The sequence below is a fragment of the Erinaceus europaeus genome, chromosome 11 (genome assembly GCF_950295315.1).
Source record: "Erinaceus europaeus chromosome 11, mEriEur2.1, whole genome shotgun sequence".
In the NCBI taxonomy this organism is placed as follows: domain Eukaryota; kingdom Metazoa; phylum Chordata; class Mammalia; order Eulipotyphla; family Erinaceidae; genus Erinaceus; species Erinaceus europaeus.
Genome location: NC_080172.1, coordinates 37,506,969 through 37,530,900, shown reverse-complemented (window position 1 = coordinate 37,530,900; position 23,932 = coordinate 37,506,969). Strand labels below are relative to the sequence as shown.

The window sequence follows — 23,932 nt, the reverse complement described above, 5'->3', positions numbered from 1 at the left end:
TCCCACCCTCCCTCCTTCCATCTCTATCTGGAAACAACAACAACAACAAAAAAACCTAGCTTGGAAGTTGTGGCCTTGCATATGTAAACCCCAGAACCACAATCCCCACAAAATTTTCCCATTAAAATAGTTATTTATTACATAGACAGCATGCTTCACATGATAAAGAAAGAGAGAGACAGGGCCCAGCATTGATGCAACCAGCTGAGCACACACATCACTATGTGCAAGGACCCAGGTTCAAGCCACCACTTCCTACTTGCAGGGTGGAAGCTTCATGATCAGTGAAGAAGGTCTGGAGGTGTCTAGCTTTCTCTCTTCCTCTCCATCTCCTCTTCCACCATCCTCTCAAATTTCTCTCTGTTCTATCAAATAAATAATAGTAATAAAAAGGAAATAATCGGCTCTGGGAGTAGTGGATTTGTAGTGCCAGGACCAAGGCCCCAGCAATAATCCTGGGTGCAACAACAACAATAACAACAGGTGTGAGAGGTAAGCCAGAGTATAACTCTGGTACATGTGTGTCAGGGATTGAACTTGCAAATGGGAACTGAGGTTTACAAGTCTGACACTTTATCTGTTATTTCTCCAGGTACAAAAAACAAACAACTACAACAAAGACATTTCAAGTGACTTTAAATTCAAGGGGTGAGAAAGTAGGGAGTAAGCACAACCTTAGAGTGACTTGGATGCCTGAGATGTCAGAGCTCCTAGGTTTACTCCCTACTGCAACTATATGTCAGAGCTTGGCCTTTTCTATCTTTCATAAAAATGATCTTAAATGGGGTTAGAGTGTAATGTGGAAAATTGAGAAACGTTACACATGTGTAAACTACTCTATTTTACTGTTGACTGTAAACTATTAATCCTCCCAATAAAGAAAAAGAACAACAAACAAACAAATAGCAAGAACCAAATTCCTTCACTGCTCTTCTTTCAAAAATGCAAAACTTAGCTGATATTGAAATACATCCTGGCGTTCCCGGAAGATGGCGGACTGAGAAGCTGCTAGTGGCTTGAGCTCTGAACACATCTTCTGGAAACGGTAGGATTTTCTGCCTTTAGTAGGCCAGTCAATAAGGGGTCCTAGTGGTGACACCAAGGAGGTGACTATAAGTTAATTTGGGTTAAAAAATAGAGTAGAAAAAAAAGGGAAAAAAATTTTTTTCTTTTAAATTATTAATCCCAAAGCACACCTCCTTCCCCTCCCCCCCCATAACCAGTCCCTGGGGACCAGCTCCTAGCAGGCTACCCTGCTGAGCTTCTTTCTTTACCGAGATTCCTGTCCCACCAGGGAGTATCATTCATTCTAAGTCTATTCTCTTCTGAAATCTGGCCTTTTTTCTTTCTAAGTAGCCAAACCCCCACACCCACCCCGCATAGCTAATTAAATAATTAAAAATAAATAAATAAAAAACTTTCCTTTCACCGCTCTTTTATTACTGTTCTTTTTCTTATCTTATTCTTTTTTCTCTTTTTCTTTTTCTCATTCCTGTCATCCTTTCTTCCTTAATCCTACAGCTTCCAAAGCCACAGGCCCCATCCCCCACACCACCAAACAGTGTGCTTTCACTGAATCACTGATACTGAATTATTTTGGGGAAGAATTCTGACTCAGAGTGGACTCTCACTTCAAGTATCTCTGCTCAACTTCCCTTTCACCTTTAGCTACCCCTAGAATATACAGTGGATAGCAGATTTGCATAACTGTCTATTTCAGCTATCCTTGTCTAGTCCTGAGGTTGTTTTTTTTTAATTAAAAAAATTTTTTTTTTTCTTTCTTAACAATCAGCTGCCTCTGATCACGAGGTCTGAGGTAATCTGGGACAGTTTTTTTTTTTACCCTGCTCTATTTTATTATTAATATTATATAAAGGCATATATCTTCCCCCCCCTTTAGGTTGATCAGAATTAACTCTTAGGGTATGTTTCATTGCTAGGGTAGTGGGCATCTTATCTATTGTGGGAGGAACTTGTCTCGTTACTCCTACCTCCTCTACAGACTCTCCCCTTCATCCTCCTCCTAGCTAATTAAAAAAAAATTAAAATTAAATTAAAAATAAAGTAATTAAAAAAACCTTCCCTTTCACTGCTCTTTAATTACAGCTCTTTTTCTTATCTTTTCTCTTTTCATTCTCGTTTCTTTCTTTCTTTTTTTTTTTAATCTTGTCATACACTTCTTCCTTCCTTCTTCTTTGCCTTTCTGAATTTGTGAATTATTTTGGGGAAGAAATCTGACTCAGAGTGGACTCTCTATGTGTGTATCTCTGCTCTACTTCCCTTTCCCCTCTTGTTACCCTTAGAATATACAGTGGATTGTAGATTTGCATAACTGTCTATTCTTGCTATCCTTTCTTTCTTTTCTCTTTCTTCTTCACTGGGATTTGGTTACTATTTTTTCATGGACTGGAGACATTGTTTGGCTAACTGGTAGTGATTAAACTGCTTCAATACTTGCTTCAGTTGCTATTGTAATTCCTGAGGTTGGTGAGTGCAATTGTCATAAAGGTATTTAGTACAGTGTTGCTTGTACTCAAGACACAACAACTGAGGAACAAAAGAGCATAAAAAAAGAAACACATAAATCAAAAAAATGGGTAGATCAAAAACAAATAAAACTGCTACTCCAATGAATGAAGACAAGAGCCCAGAAGAAACTACAAATCAGCCAGAAGTAACCATAGATAAGAAAAGTATGCAAGCAATAATAAACTTATTAATCACAGAAATGAAAACAACATTGGAGGAAAGGAATGGCAGTATCAGGGAAACAACAGATGAGACCCCCAAGGAAAATACTGATTATCTTGAGGCAATTAGAGAACTGAAAGCTGAAATAGCTGTAATGAAGAAAGAAGCTGAGCAAGGGAAAGCAGACTAACAGAAGCAGAAAACAGAATTAGTCAGACAGAGGATGAGTTAGAGAAAACTAAGAAAGAGGTAAAAGAGCTCAAAAAGAGATTGAGAGACACTGAAAACAACAACAGAGACATATGGGATGATCTCAAAAGAAGTAACATTCGTATAATTGGCCTGCCAGAGGAAGAAAGAGAGGAAGGGGAAGCAAACATTCTAGAGGAAATAATAGAAGAAAACTTCCCAGACCTGGATAACAGAAAGGACATGAAGATTCAAGAGGCCCAGAGAGTTCCAAACAGAATCAACCTAGACCTGAAGACACCAAGACACATCATAGTCACAATGAGAAAGAGTAAGGACAAAGAAAGGATCCTAAAGGCTGCAAGAGAGAAACAAAAAGTCACATACAGGGGAAAACCCATAAGATTATCTGCAGACTTCTCCACTCAAACTCTAAAAGCCAGAAGAGAATGGCAAGATATCTATCGAGCCCTGAATGAAAAACGGTTTCAACCAAGGATAATATATCCTGCTAGACTTTTATTCAAACTGGATGGAGGGATCAAAACCTTCTTAGACAAACAACAGTTAAAGGAGGCAACCATCACCAAACCGGCCCTGAAAGAGGTTCTAAAAGACCTCTTATAAACAAGAACATCACTATAATATCTGCAATATATCAGCGCTAACAAAATTTTTTTTGAACAATGGCACTACAATACATTAAATCCGTAATATCAATAAATGTCAATGGCTTAACCTCATCCATCAAAAGGCACAGAGTGGGGGGATGGATCAGAAAATATAACCCAACCATATGTTGCTTGCAAGAATCCCATCTGTCACAACAAGATAAACACAGACTTAAAGTGAAAGGATGGAAAACTAATCATACCAGCTAATGGACCACAAAAAAGGGCAGGAACAGCCATTCTCATCTCAGACACAATAGATTTTAAATTAAATAAAGTAATAAAAGATAGGCAAGGACATTACATAATGATTAGAGGATCAATCAGCCAAGAAGACTTAACAATTATTAACATCTATGCACCCAATGAGGGACCATCTAAATACGTCAAGCACTTACTGAAAGAATTTCAAAAATACATCAATAGTAATACAATAATAGTGGGAGACTTCAATACCCCACTCTCACACTTAGACAGATCAACAAAGCAGAGAACCAACAAAGATACAAGAGAATTGAATGAAGAGATTGACAGACTAGACCTCTTGGAAATTTTCAGAGTCCTTCACCCCAAAAAAACTGGAATACACCTTTTCAAATCCACATAACACATACTCAAGGATAGACCACATGTTAGGCCACAAAGACAGCATCAATAAATTCAAGAGCATCGAAATCATCCCAAGTATCTTCTCAGACCACAGTGGAGTAAAACTAACATTTAACAACAAACAGAAAATTATTAAAAGTCACAGAATTTGGAAACTAAACAACATACTCCTTAAGAACCACTGGGTCAGAGAGTCACTCAAGCAGGAAATTCAAATGTTCCTGGAAACTAATGAAAATGAAGACACAACCTATCAAAATATTTGGGACACAGCTAAAACAGTACTGAGAGGGAAATATATAGCCATACAATCACATATTAAACACCAAGAAAAAGCTCAAATGAACGACCTTACTGCACACCTCAAGGACTTAGAGGAAGAGGAACAAAGGAACCCTAAAGCAAGCAGAAGGACAGAAATCACTAAAATTAGAGCAGAAATAAACAACATCGAAAATAAAAGAACCATACAAAAGATCAATGAAGCCAAAGGTTGGTTCTTTGAAAGATTAAACAAAATTGACAAACCCCTAGCCAGACTCACCAAACAAAAAAGAGAGAAGACTCAAATTAATAGAATTGTAAACGATGGAGGAGATATTACAACTGACACCACAGAAATCCAGAGAATCCTGCAAAACTTCTATGAAGAACTATACGCCACCAAGCTAGGGAATCTGGAAGAAATGGAACAATTCCTAGAAGCATATGCCCTTCCAAAACTGAACCAAGAAGAACTACAAAATCTAAATGCACCAATCACAGACAAAGAAATTGAAACCGTTATTAAGAATCTCCCCAACAACAAAAGTCCTGGACCAGATGGCTTCACAAACGAATTCTACAAAACTTTCAGGAAACAGTTAGTACCCATACTTCTTAAGCTTTTCCATAAGATTGAAGAAACAGGAATACTCCCTTCCACCTTCTATGAAGCCAACATCACCCTGATACCAAAAGCTGATAGGGACAGAACAAAAAAGGAAAACTACAGACCAATATCTCTGATGAACATAGATGCCAAAATATTAAACAAGATCTTGGCCAACTGGATACAGCAACACATCAAAAAGATTGTTCATCACGACCAAGTGGGATTATCCCAGGAATGCAAGGCTGGTTCAACATCCATAATTCAATCAATGTCATTCACCACATCAATAAAAGCAAAGCCAAAAACTACATGATTATCTCAATAGATGCAGAGAAAGCCTTTGACAAAATCCAACACCCATTCATGCTCAAAACTCTACAAAAAATGGGAATAGATGGGAAATTCCTCAAGATAGTGGAGTCTATATATAGCAAACCTACAGCCAACATCATACTCAATGGACAGAAGCTGAAAGCATTCCCCCTCAGATCGGGGACTAGACAGGGCTGTCCACTATCACCATTACTCTTCAACATAGTATTGGAAGTTCTTGCCATAGCAATAGGCAAGAGAAAGAAATCAAAGGAATACAGATTGGAAGGGAAGAAGTCAAGCTCTCACTATTTGCAGATGATATGATAGTATACATAGAAAGACCTAAAGAATCCAGTAGAAAATTACTGGAAGTTATTAGGCAATATAGCAAGGTATCAGGCTACAAAATCAATGTACAAAAATCAGTGGCATTTCTTTATGCAAACACTAAATCTGAAGAAGAAGACATCCAGAAATCACTCCCATTTACTGTTTCAGCAAAATCAATCAAATACCTAGGAATAAAGTTGACCAAAGAAGTGAAAGACTTGTATGCTGAAAACTATGAGTCGCTACTCAAGGAAATAGAAACTGATACCAAGAAATGGAAAGATATCCCATGCTCATGGATTGGAAGAATAAATATCATCAAAATGAATATTCTCCCCAGAGCCATATACAAATTTAATGCAATACCCATCAAAGTCCCACCAAGCTTCTTTAAGAGAATAGAACAAACACTACAATCATTTATCTGGAACATGAAAACACCTAGAATTGCCAAAACCATCTTGAGGAAAAGAAACAGAAATGGAGGCATCACACTCCTAGACCTTAAACTATATTATAAAGCCATCATCATCAAAACAGCATGGTACTGGAACAAAAATAGGCACACAGACCAGTGGAACAGAATTGAAAGCCCAGAAATAAATTCCCACACCTATGGGCATCTAATCTTTGATAAGGGGGCCCAAAGGATTAAATGGAAGAAGGAGGCTCTCTTCAATAAATGGTGCTGGGAAAACTGGGTTGTAACAAGTAGAAGAATGAAATTGAACCACTTTATCTCACCAGAAACAAAAATCAACTCCAAATGGATCAAAGACCTGGATGTCAGACCAGAAACAATCATATACTTAGAGGAAAACACTTTCCCACCTACACCTCAAGGACATCTTTGATGAATCAAACCCAATTGCAAGGAAGACTAAAGCAGAAACAAACCAACGGCACTACATCAAATTGAAAAGTTTCTGCACATCCAAAGAAACTATTAAACAAACAAAGAGACCCCTTACAGAATGGGAGAAGATCTTCACATGCCATACATCAGACAAGAAACTAATCACCAAAATATATAAAGAGCTCAGCAAACTTAGCACCAAAAAAGCAAATGACCCCATCCAAAAATGGGCAGAGGATATGAACAAAACATTCACTCCAGAGGAGATCCAAAAGGCTAACAAACATATGAAAAACTGCTCTAGGTCACTGATTGTCAGAGAAATGCAAATTAAGACAACACTAAGATACCACCTCACTCCTTTAAGAATGGCATACATCAAAAAGGACAGCAGCAACAAATGTTGGAGAGGATGTGGGGACAGAGGAACCCTTTTACATTGCTGGTGGGAATGTAAATTGGTACAGCCTCTGTGGAGAGCAGTCTGGAAACCTCTCAGAAGGCTAGACATGGACCTTCTATATGATCCAGTAATTCCTCTCCTGGGGTTATACCCCAAGGACTCCATAACACCCAACCAAAAAGAGGTGTGTACTCCTATGTTCATAGCAGCACAATTCATAATAGCTAAAACCTGGAAGCAACCCAGGTGCCCAACAACAGATGAGTGGCTGAGAAAGCTGTGGTATATATACACAATGGAATACTATGGAGCTATCAAGAACAATGAACCCACCTTCTCTGACCCATCTCAGACAGAGCTAGAAGGAATTATGTTAAGTGAGCTAAGTCAGAAAGATAAAAATCAGTATGGGATGATCCCACTCATCAACAGAAGTTGAGTAAGAAGATCTGAAAAGGAAACTAAAAGCAGGAACTGACTAAATTGTAAGCAGGGCACCAAAGTAAAAACCCTGTGGTGAGGGGTAGACATGCAGTTTCCTAGGCCAGTGGGGGGTGGGAGTGGGTGGGAGGGATGGGTCACAGTCTTTTGGTGGTGGGAATGGTGTTTATGTACACTCCTAGTAAAATGTAGTCATATAAATCACTAGTTAATATGAGAGGGGGAAAATTAATTGTATGTCTCAAAGTTTTTTAAAACACAGACTGAATCTTTTTAATATATAGGCTGTGTAATTGATATGCAGACTCTGTCAAAAGCCAAGACCAAGTAGATCAGAAGCAACCAATACCACAGCTATATACAAGATACTGGGTACTGTACAGCAAACCCTAACAAAAGGACTCTTCAAAGTTAACCCAATTACCAAATAATGTGATGATAACATTAACTATCGATTGTCTTTTTGAACCCTAAGACAACAGCAACCTCACATCTCCACTATAGAGCCTCTACTTCCCCCAGTCCTGGAACCCTTGGATAGGGCCCACTTTCCTGTATGCCTCTCCCAATCCATATCAAATAATACTGCATCTGCCGATCAATGACAACTCTTCAGCTTCATTACTCGGTCACCAGGTTCCAGATGTCATTAGGATGTCGGCCAGGCTTCCCCACCAATGTGTCCTGGAGCTCCGCTTCCCCAGAGACCCACCCTACTAGGGAAAGAGAATAGCATAATGCCAGAGATGATGATCGTAGTGTGGAAGCGCTTGCACCCCATGAGGCCAGTCTTGCAATGATGTTATTCCTCACACCCACCTTTGCTGCAGTTTTTTTACATCAGGCTCAACCTGATGCTGTTGACTGGCTACGGAAGAAGGGCAAACGCTAGAAGAAGAAGGGAAAGAGAGAGGCAGACTGGGAGTATGGACCAACCAGTCAATGCCCATGTTCAGTGGGGAAGCAATTACAGAAGCCAGACCTTCCACCTTCTACAACCCACAGTGACCCTGGGTCCATGCTCCCAGAGGGACAGAGGTTGGGAAAGCTATCAGGGAGGGGGTAGGATATGGAGATTGGGTGGTGGAAATTGTGTGGAGTTGTACCCCTCAGACCCTATGGTTTTGTTAATTAATCCTTTCTTAAAAAAAAAGAAATACATCCTAGTCTAAAGCCCAACTCAAGATGCCTCTGTTCAACCTGCTGTTGGAGTAAGGGGTTGAGGCCTTTCAAGTAAACATTTTTATATCCTTATAAAGAAAAAAAAATTAAACAAACAAAAACCCAACTGCTGAGAACTAGTACAATGAACTTAGAACCTAAAAGATTTAAGAGTCTGTGTAATGTATGGCAAAGCTTAATGACAACATATTCAGTTTCAGTGAGTTTTAAGATTGTTGGGAATGTGGGGGAGATAGCATAATGATCATACAAAAAGAATTTCATGCCTGAGACTCCAAAGTTCCAGGTTCAAACCCCTGTACTACAATTAATCAGAGCTGTGCAGTGTTTTGCTGAGGGGGGGAAGGCAAGAGTATCCATTATGACTCCAATATTCCTGACAACTATCTTTTCCCTTTTTTAAATATAGATAAAAATGAAACAGGGAGAGAGAAGTGATGAGAGAAAGACACATGTAGCATGACTCCGTTGCTTGTGAAACTTCTCCTCTTTAGGTGGGAACCAGGAGTTGAACCCAGGTCCTTGTGTAGGGTAAGGTGTGCCTTCTACTGGATGCACCACTGACCAGCCCCTCAATAAACTTTTTATTTGTGATTTAACTGTAATTTTCAAGATTGCAATAAGCTTTAATATGGCAGACTTCCTTTAGCAGTTCAGTAGACATCCAAGTGCCTCCTGAGTCTAGTAAGTCTTTGCATGGCAGAAGGACTATAAAGCTTGCAGTTCATGCATCAAAAGTCTAAAGAAAAGATGTCCACACACTTTACAGAATATTACTAAAAGTACCTCATGCTTTCTACTTTTTTTTTTTTTTTGATTCAACACCGCTTTACAACATTTTAAGATTTCAGGGCTACGGCTCACATTTACACATGCTTGTTCTTTTTGAAAATGAAAGAGAATATGGACAAAGGAACAAGAAATTTGATGCTATTAAAATTCTATTTTTCTTAATGTTAAACACAAGTTCTGAAGATGTATATTTTGTATACCAGGTGCTCTCTTAAGTCTCATAGCTTTAGAAGATCAAATGGGTAGTTGCTGGCTAAATAATGGTAAGATTACTGACAGTAAGACACTACTAGGTAACCATTCTGTGCTAATTCATTTAAAAGTAATGTGAAACTATACACTTACCTATGATCTTCATTTGTAGCAATTAAGCTGGACACATTCCGTAATATCCCACCTCCACTTTCAATAATGGCTAAAGTATTTGTCTGGCTTCGGTAAGTGAGAGTGCCAACCAAAAATGCAAGTGCACCATCCACAGCACATATATCAGCTTTATTCTCAGTACAATGTGCTGACAAATTCCATAAGGCACTCAGTACACTTTTGAGAGTTGATTCCTATTAAAAAGAATAGATGCTATTTAATTAGAGTTGGAAATTGTCTTTCATAATTTCTGTTAGCTTCTACTCAACAAGCTGTTTTTTTTAATGTATATCTTTTATATTTATTTATTCCCTTTTTATTGTTGTAGTTATTATTGTTGTTGTTACTGATGTTGTTGTTGTTGGATAGAACAGAGAGAAATGGAGAGAGGAGGGGAAGATAGAGGAGGGGGGAGAGAAAGACAGACACCTGCAGACCTGCTTCACCACTTGTGAAGTGACTTCCCTGCAGGTGGGGAGTCGGGGGCTCAAGCCAGGATCCTTCTGCCGGTACTTGCACTTTGCGCCACCTGCACTTAACCTGCTGCGCTACCGCCTGACTCCCCAACAAGCTGTTTTTTTAATCTGTCCTGCTGCTCACACCTCATTGGTGAAAGTATCAGGAACCAGTCAGTTAGAAATGTAATACAGCACTAAGTGAATCCAGAAAACAAGCAGAACACACACACTAAACAATCTCTACAACTTTAACTGTTTAGATGGCACACATACACATTTTACAACAGCTTATTAAAATATAAGAAAAACATTTCAGGATAACAGAAACTACAAAAAAAAAAACCCCATAGACCAATATGGATATAGATGCATTTGCTACATGAAGAGATCAAGCTGCACAGTAGCATTGTATAATACTGCTTGATTACAAGCATATATATGAGCGTGTTTAAAAAGGTATGTATAAGTGGTTGATTAAGAAGTAAAAATATGGGGGCTGGGAGGTGGCATACCTGGTTAATGCACATATTACCATGTGCAAGGATCCAGGTTGAGCCCCCACTCCCTGCTTGCATGGGGATGGTTCATGTTTGGTGAAGCAGTTCTGCATGTATCTTTCTCTCTTCCTAACACTTTCTCCCTTCTATTTCTTTCTTTTATTCTTTTGCCTCCAGGCTTATTGCTGAGGCTTGGTGCCTGCACTATGAATCCACTGCTCCTGGAGGGCATTTTCCTTATTTTGTTGCCCTTGTTGCTATTGCTGCCATTGCTGCTGTTGTTGTTGGATAGGACAGAGAAATCAAGGGAGAAAGAAGACAGAGCAGGGGAGAGAAAGACACCTGCAGACCTGCTTCACCGCCAGTGAAGGGACCCCCTGCAGGTGGGGAGCCAGGGGGTTGAACCAGGATCCTTACGCTTTGTGCCATGTGCGTGTGTTTAACTTGCTATGCTACCACCCAGCCCCCTTCCCGTGTCAATTTCTATCTGTCTTATCTAATAAAAATGGAAAGGAAGAGAGAAAGAAATAAAGGGGGGGAAGGGTACAAAATGGCCACCAAGAGCAGTGGATTCATAGTGCTGGCACCAAGGCCCAGCGATAAGCCTGGTGGGGAAAAAAAAAGTACAATCAGAAGTCCCTGGTATACATCATAGTAAACTGTCAAATTGTAACTGCATAGAAACACTCGGTGTATATAATTAAGGATATTTAGTCAAAACTTGCCACAATCCCAGTATTAGTCTTTATTCTTACTACAAATCAATCAGGGAATTAATTCTACTCTGTGCCCACCACAATTAGAAGCACTCCAGAGGACACAGACAAAGCATGTTGATATATCTGTTTTGATGATGCTAACTATTTACTTTGAGGGAAAAACAAAAAATTAGATATGAGATAAAGGGCTCTGAAGGAATGATTATTTCTGTCTGAATTTAATCAAATAAAAAATATTCCATGGAGAAGAGCAGATCTGTAGAAGCTATACATTCTCAGAGAAAAGAAGATAGGTGCTTCTGTAATGGGAAGTTGAATAAGGAACAGCATGGAAGTGGGGGATAACCATGGAAGACTGATGAACAGAAACAAAATATAGAACGATTAAGGTCCAGGCAGAAAATAATTTTGTAAAAGTGCACAGTAAACAAACAACAAAAATTAAAACTTTTTACCTTCTCTGAAAAGGAAGTTTTTTTTTTTATAATTTATTTCTTTATTGGGGAATTAATGTTTTACATTCAACAGTAAATACAATAGTTTGTACATGCATAACATTCCCCAGATTCCCATTTAACAATACAACCCCCACTATGTCATTCATCATCTTTCATGGACCTGTATTTTCCCCACCCATCCACCCACACCAGAGTCTTTTACTTTGGTGCAATACACCAATTCCATTTCAGGTTCTACTTGTGTTTTCTTTTCTAATCTTGTTTTTCAACTTCGGCCTGAGAGTGAGATCATCCCATATTCACCCTTCTGTTTCTGACTTATTTCACTCAACATGATTTTTTCAAGGTCCATCCAAGATCGGCTGAAAACGGTGAAGTCACCATTTTTTTTTACAGCTGAGTAGTATTCCATTGTGTATATAGACCACAACTTGCTCAGCCACTCATCTGTTGTTGGACACCTGGGTTGCTTCCAGGTTTTGGCTATTACAAATTGTGCTGCCAAGAACATATGTGTACACAGATCTTTTTGGATGGATGTGTTGGGTTCCTTAGGATATATCCCCAGGAGAGGAATTGCAGGACCATAGGGTAGGTCCATTTCTAGCCTTCTGAGAGTTCTCCAGACTGTTCTCCACAGAGGTTGGACCAATTGACATTCCCACCAGCAGTGCAGGAGGGTTTCTTTGACCCCACAACCTCTCCAGCATTTGCTGCTGTTACCTTTTCTGATGTATGACATTCTCACAGGAGTGAAGTGGTATCTCGTTGTCTTTATTTGCATTTCTCTGACAATCAGAGACTTGGAGCATTTTTTCCATGTGTTTCTCGGCCTTTTGGATCTCTTCTGTGGTGAATATTCTGTCCATGTCCTCTCCCCAATTTTTGGATGGGGTTGTTTGTTGTCTTGTTGTTGAGTTTAGCAAGCTCTTTATATATGTTGGTTATTAAACTCTTGTCTGATATATGGCATTTAAAGATCTTCTCCCATTCTGTGAGGGGTCTCTTGGTTTGGATAGTAGTTTCTTTTGCTGTGAAGAAGCTTTTTAATTTTGTGTAGTCCCATAGGTTTATATTTGCCTTAGTCTTCTTTGTAATTGGATTCATTTCATTGAAGATGTCTTTAAAATGTATGCGGAAAAGAGTTCTGCCAATATTTTCCTCTAAGTATCTGATAGTTTCTGGTCTAACATCCAAGTCCTTGATCCACTTGGAATTTACTTTTGTATTTGGTGAAATACAGTGATTCAGTTTCCTTCTTCTGCATGTTTCAACCCATTGTTTCCAACACCATTTGTTGAAGAGACTCTGCTTTCCCCATGTAATAGTCTGGGCCCCTTTGTCAAAGATTAGATGTCCATAGGTGTGGGGCCTCATTTCTGGGCTCTCAATTCTATTCCACTGGTCAGTGTGTCTGTTCATGTTCCAGTACCAAGCAGTTTTGACGAAAAGGAAGTTTTTAAGGAAAAAAATGTAGGCTATGAGCCTAGGAGGACTGCTTGGGAGAAAGGAGAACCTGACTAGTTACATTATTTGCTTAGTCCTCTCAGATTTTAAGTTCAATTAAAGATTTGTTTAGTTTTTGGAGCTAATACTCCACCTGGAGACATTTCTTTTTCTAAATATTTTTAGGGGATTCTTCACCCTTGGGTCTGATTACCTCCTGATAAGCTAACCATCAAAATTTGAGGATATTAGCAAACTGCGATTTACAAGCATAGAGGGTATGAACCAGTGTCCTCAATTGGGGTGCAATTCCTTGTCCCTTCCAGGAGATATTTGGTAATACTGGAAAATATTTTTGATTATATGGGGTACATTAAGGTTGCTATGACTGTAACCTTGAAGACATTTTTGATTTTCACTAGTGAGGGAGAGTTACTTTGGCAAAGGTCAGGGATGTTGTTACAAGGCATAGGTCAGTTTGCCAAAACACATCTTTGTCAATAAGATAATAAAAATATAAATCCTGGGAGTCAGGCAATAGCACAGCAGGTTAAGCGCATGTGGTGCAAAGGGCAAGGACCGGCTTAAGGATCCCGGTTTGAGCCCCTGGCTTCCCATCTGCAGGGGAGTCGCTTCACAGGCGGAGAAGCAGGTCTGCAAGTGTCTGTCTATCTTTCTCTCCCCGCTCTGTCTTCCCCTCCTCTCTCCATTTCTCTCTGTCCTAACAATGATGACATCAATAACAACAATAACTACAACAACAATAATAAAAAGGGACAATAATAATAAAAAAGGGACAACAATAATAAAAAGGCAACAATAGGGAAAATAAATATAAAAAAATTTTAAAAATATATAAATCTTCATTTACACTAACTCACCTTGTAGAACACAGTAAATTTTCCACCTTAATGGTTGGAAATTTTAAGTAGTCTTAGACTAAGAATCATTGAGATAAGCAAGCCAGGAAGAAGGAAATATCAAGGGAAGGGGAGGACAGCATATTAAGTAGCCAAAAATAAAGGTTATGTGATTAAATATTTTCAAAGGTACCTTTTTAACTTCCAAAGCACATTCCATCAATGCTTTCACACTTCCGACTTCACGCAGTGTCTTCTTACTATTTACATCTGCTCGCCAAGACAAATTCCTCAAAACACTTGCAATAACCTGTAAATGAATCATTTTCAGAATAAATTATATATAAAATGATTTTTACTACCTGCCTTGCATTTCTCCACCATTCACAGAGCTTCCTCTGATGCTGTGCATGCATGGTGTGTCCATGTGGTGCCACAGCTCAAACCTGGGTTGTCATGCATGGCAAAATGTGTGCTTTATGACTGGGTAAGCTATCTCTCAGTCCCACTTTCTTCTCCTAATGCCAAAGATAACAGTAGAAATCTGGGCTGGATAGTAGCACATCTGGTTGAGCGCACATGTTATAATGTACAAGGACCTGGGTTTGAGTCCCCAGTCCCTACCTGCAGGGGGAAAGCTTTGCAAATGGTGAAGCAGTGTTGCAAGGTGTCTCTCTCCCTCTCTATCAGCCCTTCCCTCCCAAATTCTGGCTGTCTCTATCCAATAAATAAATAAAGATTAAAAAAAGAGGGGGGGCTGGGCAGTGGTGCAGTGGGTTAAGCGCACAAGGACCACCATAAGGATCCAGGTTCGAGCCCCTGGCTCCCCACCTGCAGGGGTGTCACTCATAGGCAGTGAAGCAGGTCTGCAGGTGTCTATCTTTCTCTCCTCCCTTCTGTCTTCCCCTCCTCTCTTGATTTCTCTCTGTCCTATACAACAACGACAGCAATGACAACAACAATAAACAAGGGTAATAAAAGGGAAAAAAATAGCCTCCAGGAGCAGTGGATTCACAGTGTAGGCACCAAGTCCCAGCGATAACCTTGGAGGAAAAAAAAAAAAAAGTAGAAATCTATAAAGAATTTGCTCAAAAATGATATTCAAGAGTAAAAAAAAAATTCCTACAATGAAATTATTTTCCTTTGTTCTGATGCTAATGTAACTAATTTAAACCTAAGACACTAAATGCTGAACTACAACTTAATCTAAACTGGAATATCACCTGGCTAGTAACGCCAAGAAAGATATCTAAAATTCTTACTAGTACCTGTTGCAAGTCTTCACTTTCAGATTTCAGTTGGGCTACCAGTGCTCTCATGCAGCCTTTCATAGAGCAGAGTGTAGCCTGAAAAATTAAATATGAAATAGACATTAACAACAAAATAACCTAAATCTGTGCTTTGTTTTTGGTTCAAACTTTAAATTCAGTTTTAATGGATTCATTTAAATCATAACTACTATTTTACCCTGGAAAGATCTAAAACCAGATTATACAATGCCTTCCTAATCCTTTGCTTTTTTTGTGCAAACTGGAAACATAAGAACAAATCAATGATAAAAAAATTATAAGCAAAGAGTTTAAAGTAACTATCTTATTTGGATGAACCAGTCCATTGAAGTTTCATCCTATTAACCAGTAACACATTTGTCAATAGATTTCAAGATTCTTCTATCATTCTTAGGAAAGTATTTTAAATGTGATTATATAAATCCACTATTGTGTTTTACCTTTTGCCTTTGTTTAGGCACAAGAAAACCAAATGAGTAAGAAATGTGTTATGAGATGTAGACCACTGTTCAAAGACATGAATAACAAAGTGTCAAAGGTGTTTACATAAGTCAACTAACTCATATCTGTGATACCTTAAGAAATGGATTTCACTTTCTAACCAAGTCCCATAACCTAGATATACACCAGTTTCTGTGAGAGAGAGCTTATGTTCACATGTATCCATAAACCACTGCAAAATATATACCTGAAAGCAGAAGTACACTAGAGTTTGCAGTGAGTACCTCCCTAACACTTCCTCTCCACTATTCCAAGCTTGGGATCCATGATTGCTCAACAATTTGTTTGGCTTCGTATGTTAACTCTCTTTTCAATCACCAGGTTCCAGATGCCACCAGGATGCTGGCCAGGCTTCCCTGGATTGAAGACCCCACCAATGTGTCCTGGAGCTCAGCTTCCCCAGAGACACACCTTACTAGGGAAAGAGAGAGGCAGACTGGGAGTATGGACCGACCAGTCAACGCCCATGTTCAGCAGGGAAGCAATTACAGAAGCCAGACCTTCTACCTTCTGCAACCCTCAATGACCCTGGGTCCATGCTCCCAGAGGGCTAGAGAATGGGAAAGCTATCATGGGAGGGGGTGGGTTATGGAGATTGGGTGGTGGGAATTGTGTGGAGTTGTACCCCTCCTACCTTATGGTTTTGTTCATTAATCCTTTCTTAAATAAAAAATTAAAAAAAAAAAAAAGAAATGGATTTTACACCCTAGTTCAAGCCCCTGGCTCCCCACCTGCAGGGGAGTCGCTTCACAGGTGTTGAAGGTCTGCAGGTGTCTCTCCCCTTTTCTGTCTTTCTCCTCCTCTCTCCATTTCTCTCTGTCCTATCCAACAATGTTGACATCAATATCAACAATGATAATAACTACAACAATAAAACAACAAGGGCAACAAAAGGGAATAAATAAATATTTAAAAAGAAATGGATTTTACAAAACATACCTTGTTGGCTACATCTCCAAAAGTCAAATTTGTCAAAGCCATTCCAGCATATCGTCTTAATGTAATACTGTAGTGGTCATTAGTAAGTCCATACATTTCACAGTCCACTTGCAATAATTCTGCAATGGCCTGTAGACCCCCTATATTTAAAAAATGGGGGGGGGGTAGGAAAAGGGTAATAATATGTAACAAACTGGTACCAAGTTCATAACTTAAATATTAGGAAGAAAAAATCTCAGAGGAAAATGTATGGTCTAATTATCTTTGGAATTACCAAGTTCAAAACTGTTATAAAAGACTGGTATATTTATAAAGTACAATATTTCCTTTTTTCCCCCCATTTTCTCTCCCTCCCCTCATCCCCTTGCTTTACTAAATAAAATAAATATCACATTATACTTATTGTGCATACACTGTATTCTCAATGATGAATAGGGCTATTTTCTATGATCAGGTCTTCCTGACTATAAGTAGAAAAAGGTAATTCATTTTTCTCACAAGGACTTTACACTCTTCATTGCCATAAAATGTGGCCGAATTTTTGAAACTCTGTCAAATAGTTATCCTTAGGAAAAATGAGGTTTCTAAATGAAGCTTCATGAAGCAAAACTTGTATGCTTAAGAAAAGCAATTCTCCTGTTCAGTTTATTACTACACTCCACAAAGCTACTGTATCTTTAACATATTTTCAAATTTTTTAATGTATTAATTAGCATCAAATTTCAACTATATCATTATTCAATGTTTTCTTTTCCCTTGATTCCCATTACTGTGTATATTTCTCAGTGCTAACAGTGGAGGGTAAGGAGGGAAATGAAAGAAAGGGAAAGACATATAAAGAGGTAATAAAACAAAACAAAATGAAAAGTCAAGAGGTGCTGCAAAATAGTAATGGAAGAAATACAAATAAAAAATACACATGGAGGCTATTAGAAATATGATTTACTGTTATGTGGATAACTGGGAAATATTATGCATGTACAAACTATTGCATTTACTGTCAACTGTAAGACATTAATCTCCTAGTAGAGGAAAAATATAAAAAAATAATTCTACACCCTTTCCACCAAAAAGAAATATGATTCACCATTAATATTAATCATCATGCAACTAGGGATACTGTCTTATCACAGAGTAGTTCAGACAGAAAATTGAAAATAAACAGGTAATTCTTCAGTACTGCTAAGTTACACAGGTCATCTGGAAGACAGCCTGCATTTACTATGACTGTAGTAAATGAGGAACAAAGTTCAGCATATGGAGGATGTAAATTTGCAAAACAAATTCTATCTTGAGTCAAAAATTCTAGGCCAATTACAGAAGTTAGAACTTCCACCTGTTGTACCCCCAGAATTTTGGTCCACACTCCCAGAAGAATAAGGAAGTTTCCAATGGAGGGGATAAGACACAAAACTGATGGCAGGAACTATGTGGAATTATACTCCTATTATCTTACAATCTTATAAATCATTATCAAATAACTAATAATAATAAAACAAAGAATTCTAGGTCATTCATTAACTATTCCAAGTTTATGTGCACATCTCTATGATTAGCAGAAATGAGAGCTCAGTTTGAATGTAGATAAGGGAAATTTGATTTGGTTATAGAAAATCCAAACCATATTTAGGCAATTTCCCACTATATATTGGTATTTATGATGGTAGAAAATGCATAGTGAACAAAATGCTATCTTTATGGAGCTTATATCTTAGAGCAATGACAGACATTAAAACAACTAACTTTAACATAATGAACTTTGTAGAAACACAAGGCAAGAAAACAGGCAGATTTAACTGAGATGGGAGGAGTGATAATGAAAAATGCTGTGGAAATAATGTTTAAGCTGAGACAAAGGATGAATGTGTTAACAGTGTGGGCCTTTTTCTTTATGCAAAAGAAAAGGCAGGTGACTAAGATCTCTAAGCATGAAACATATAGTAACAAGAAGGTTATACGATGAGGCTACAAAAATGGATGGAGACCAAAACATAAGGAATATTTGTGCTACACTAAAATTTTTTTTTTATGTATAAGGGAAAGGTAATTAGATGTGTGTTTTAAATAGATTGCTAAATGGTTGCTAGTTACACAATAGATTATGACTGGAAGTGGGTAAGCAAGTAAAGACTGTGTGTACTGAGACACAATGATGACTTGGGGTGGTGATGACCTGAGACATAGTTAAGCAGGAGTAAAGCACTTAGCAGATATATGGTTGTGGAAAGTCATAGATGACATCCAAGATTCTTATTTGAGCAACGTATATACAATGGAATAACCATTTTCTGAGAAAAGGAACCCTCAAAAAGACAGAGCCTTGGATAATGAGGAGATAAATTCATTTTGCGCCAGTTGAATTGTAAAAGTCTGAAAAACTAAAAGATGTCAGATGAACATTTTGATAATTTGTCTAAGATTCAGGAATAACAACCGGGTCTGAGATGTAAATTTGAAAAATACTGTAATTGAAGTCATGGCGTGAGGATACTGTCCAGGGATAAAGGGTGAAAACTTAAGAAAAAGTTTCAAGGAATTTCACTAGTTAATATTAATACTGGAGTAAAATTCAACGGGGCCAGTAAAAGAACTGAGTTTTGAGCCACAAAATTGATCTGGAAGTCACTGCTAACTAACTCTAAGACTTGTGTCTTGAAAAGATTATAAAAAATATTGAGCAATATAAAGCAGACTACTAACACCAATACAGAACATACTTAATGCCTACATAACGACTTGCTTGATACTCACTATCTGTGATAAATTCTTTAGATATGATATAAAAAACAGCTCAAGAAGGTACTAAGTGATCAAAGAGTGGTTATATATGAAAGAACAAAAATATTAAAATTTTTTTAAATTCTTTTTTTTTTTTTAATTTACTGGACAGAGACAGAATTTGAGAGGGAAGGGGGATATAGAGAGGAAGAAAGAGAGACATCTGCAGCACTGCTTGACGGCTTGCAAAGCTTTCCCCCTGTAGGTGGGGACCAAAGGCTTCAACACAGGTAGCATAAGCTCATTCTAACAAAAGCATTCAACCAGATGTGTCACCACCGGCCCCATAAATAAAATATTTCAAGACAGTAATATAATACAGTAAAAACGGGCAATGGTGTGTGTACTACTAGAGAGCACATGTTATAATGTGTAAGGTCCTGGGTTTGAGCTCCCAGTCTTCACCTGTAAGCAGGAAGCTTCACCACTGGTGAAGCAGTGATGTAGGTTTCTCTTTCTCTCCCTCTCTATTTTTCTTAGGAAAAAAAAAAGAAAAGAAAAGAAGGAAAAAATGGCCATCAGAGATAACCCTAGTAGAAGAGGGGGAAGGGAAACAGAAACAAAAAAACAATCAACAAAACCTACATACACACACACACACACATACACACACACACACACACACACACACACACACACACACACACACACACACACACACACACACACACCAAACCCTGTGAATGCATCCACCAAAATATGATGCAAATTCTTGATTCACAGAATAAAAAATTAGGATGCTGGTTCAAGGTAATACAAAGATGATGAACATGGTTCCTATTTTTCTTGAAGGCTATGTGAGAAAATAGTGAGTCTAGATGGACCAGTATCCAATAAGGTATGCCACATCTTTACACATTGTAAAGAATAAATTGCTTCAGGAAAAACCTTAATTTAGGCTTGTCAAAAAAAAAAAAAAGAGAGATGTAATGATTTTTAAAAAGCATATTACTATTCTTTGCTTGCTTTAGTCACCATTAGTAATGAAATGCCTCATTCTAAAATAAAAATTAGGGTTCTACACCAATATTCTCCAGATTGGTGTATCATAAAATTTCCTGATCATAAAAATCATTTGGGCCACGTGTTCAATATAATTCCTAAATTCCTTCTCGGAGATTCTGTGTTATTAAGTCTTCTGCACGTTCAGAGAATATCCATGGTGTGGCAAATGCCTCTGGTGATTACTATGGCCTTTTTATTTTTTAAGAAATAAACCATGACTTCCTTAGGACCATGTCTTAGTAATTTTTATTTAATGCACTGCCCAGTTCCTGGAACAGAATAGGAAGTAAGGAGTACTTATCTCTATATTTGATACTACAGTCTAAAACTACAACACTAGATACAAAGTTAAATGACTTTGATATCTGTAGAACCACCCTCCCCTGCCCTTTTTTTTTTTTTTTTTTTTTTGCTTCCAGGGTTATCACTAGTACTATGAATCCACTGCTCCTGGAGGCCATTTTTTTCCCCTCCAATTTATTGGATAGGACAGAAAGAAATTGAGAGAGGAGGGGAAGATAGAGAGGGGGAGGGAAAGATAAGAGAGGGAGAGAGAAAGATAGACAGACACCTGCAGACCTGCTTCACCGATTCCTATAGGTGGAGAAGTAGGGGCTCCAACCGGGATCCTTGAACTGATTCTTACACTTCAGACTATCTGCGCTTAACCCGTGCATTATTGCCTGGCCTCTGTAGAACCTTTTTGTACATACAAATGCAGCTCTAGCTGATTGGGGTTAAACATTCCCTTCATAAGCCTGAGACTTCTTTTCTCCTTATACCTCATTCTCAGATATTTAGTGTTGTTTGAGTCTAACTCCCCACATCCTATGAATCATGATCCCTCTTTTCAAGAGATCAAGCAAATTCAGAGGCTAGAATGAGCAGAAGGAATCACCCTGTGACTATGTCCCCAGCAGTCACACCCCCAGAGACCCCATCCTGCTCCTCACCTGAAAGCCCCTGCCCTAGCTCCTGTGATGAAATGCCCCGGGTAGCCTTCCTACCTGAAGAAGGAAGAGGAACAAATACTGAGTCTAGGTTTTATTTTGAAATTCATATGATTAATGTTATCATTCCTATTCTAGTTTATTGAAACATAGGGACATTATAGAAAAATCAGAGTTTAGTTTATCTCCTCATTATTATCAGCATTAAAAATAACTCAAACTTAAAAAATTAGCAAATGCTGAGATTATACTGAAGAAGGGGAGAATTCAAAGATTATATTTAATTCCACAAGAGTCTGGGAAGGTAGGGGAGACAAGAGAATCAGAAGGCCAATAGCTAGGGCCCCTGGGAAGAAAAGCATAGCTGAAGGGCAGAGTACAGTCTCTCAAAGTGATGACTCTGCAGGATATAATACTTATTTCTGGCTGTTCAGGTTAACTATGCTTAAGAGTCCCATGTCTTTGTCACTTTAAAAGATAAACGATGAATGACAATGATGAGAGTGGTAGGAATACAAAGTGGGAGCTAGAATGTAATGTAAACAGCACAGAAAGCAAGGGTACAGCTACATTAAGATGGAAACTCAGTGTATGGTTCTTGCTTGTGGCAAGACTAGAGAGATCTAGATCCCATGAGAAGGCTCAGCATAATACAATATATAAATGTGCAAAATGAACTTAGAAATCAAAGAAAATCTGTTACATTAAAAAATATATATAGGGTACACAAATCCACATTATATAAGGTTTGGAGTGTAGGATTATGCAACCCAAAAAAGGTCATCCTTCCAAAATTAATAAAATATTTCTAACTTAAATAAAAACATGCTTTTTTACATCTTAATTTAAAAAAGTAAATATGCTGTTTATCATGAAAGTCTAGGAAAGTATTGATAACAATGAGGACAAGTGAGAATATTAATGATTCGCCATCATGTCCATTAGAAGTGAATGAGTTTAAGAATAACAAAGTAACTCTGTATTTCAAGATAATTCTAATTATCTACCCTGTAAAGTCTCCCACAGGGGTTACCCTGTCAAGAGTGACAAAGAATGGCCCCTGTAGTAATTTACCTAAACTTTGGCTAAGACTTTGAAAATTTAAGTTTATTAGAGGGTAGTAGTTTTGTTCATTTAGATCTTACTCCTCTGGAAACCACAGTACAATTATTTGCTACAAGGAAGAATCAGCTGGTAATAGAAGTCATGATCTTACATACCAATTTATCAGTGATGCTTAGTATTCTTCAGTGGCATTAAGAAACATGTGTCTTACCAAGTTCATTCATTGCATGCCTATGTTCTTCATCAAATGAAAGTTTCATAAGAACACAAACAGCAGGACAAATCTGATGTTCAACAGGAGCTGGCACTGAAAAATAAAATAAATACAAACCACAAAGCTGTTTTCTCAAAAGCAGTATTTCTTTTTTTGTTATCAGGGCTTTGCTGGGATTTCATACCTACACAATTCTACCACTCCTCAAGGACTCTATTTTTATTTTTTCTACTTATTTATTTTTAGAATCTAGATATTCACTCTTATGCCTCAGTTATAATAATAATAGTAAAAATCTCCTAAAGTATCATGGTCACATTCTTACCTTTATAAAAACTCTTCTGATTCCAAATCAAGAGTGATACAATAGTGTGTGTGTTCTTACTAGGTGAAAGGAAAGTCTTACCTTATATACTTACTGCTTTTGTTTCCTGTTACAGGAATGAAGTAAGCTATGTCCCCAAGGGTCTCAATTCCCATGTTCCCTGCTCCCGAGGGGGAGGGTCTGGTGGCAAAGGCCTCTCCCTGAGCAAAGAGCTGGGTGGCTGATCCCCCCTAGTACCTGCAGCCTATCATCTGAAGCAGGATAGTGCAGTAGGAAGTACACTAAGCTTAGAGACAGAAGATGTGGATTCTCTTTCTGTTTCCACTATTTATTAGCCAGTAAGCTATAAGCAAGTCTTTTTTTCCCCCCTCTCTGACTCTCATTTTATCTATAAAGTGAAGACAATAACTTGCCTTCCTAACTCACAAAGCTGTTGTGAAGATTAAATGGCAAAATAGACAAACAGATTTGTATGTATTAAAGAATGATATGCAAATGTAAAATATTATGGCTCTGTTAACTAACAGCTCAAGAAGCTTAGTATGCAAAATCACTCTCTTGACCTTAAGCTATAAAATCAAGGAATGGGGACAATACAGTTGCTCAGTTTCTTTCTAGATATACTCTGCTACAACTCAGTGCATTTCTCTTTAGACTTCTTATTGTTTTTTTGGTTGCATAGTAGTGCATAGAACATTTTCCTTTGCTA

At 38.1% G+C, this 23,932-nt stretch overlaps 1 protein-coding gene across 16 annotated transcripts in view; it reads right to left on the bottom strand.

The window, feature by feature from the left end:
* APC (APC regulator of WNT signaling pathway) overlaps nucleotides 1–23,932 on the bottom strand; it is a 125,647-nt gene that overhangs the window by 8,397 nt on the left and 93,318 nt on the right. For 10 of the 16 annotated variants that reach the window (XM_060201271.1, XM_060201281.1, XM_060201272.1 and 7 more), the window contains 6 exons: nucleotides 22,896–22,991; nucleotides 21,623–21,676; nucleotides 16,887–17,026; nucleotides 15,426–15,503; nucleotides 14,351–14,467; nucleotides 9,699–9,913 (listed from right to left, as the gene is read on the bottom strand). In XM_060201271.1, coding sequence (XP_060057254.1) covers nucleotides 9,699–9,913; nucleotides 14,351–14,467; nucleotides 15,426–15,503; nucleotides 16,887–17,026; nucleotides 21,623–21,676; nucleotides 22,896–22,991 — 700 coding nt within the window. The remainder of the gene's footprint in view (nucleotides 1–9,698; nucleotides 9,914–14,350; nucleotides 14,468–15,425; nucleotides 15,504–16,886; nucleotides 17,027–21,622; nucleotides 21,677–22,895; nucleotides 22,992–23,932) is intronic. The other 6 variants (XM_060201277.1, XM_060201283.1, XM_016193856.2 and 3 more) reach the window with 1 other exon arrangement.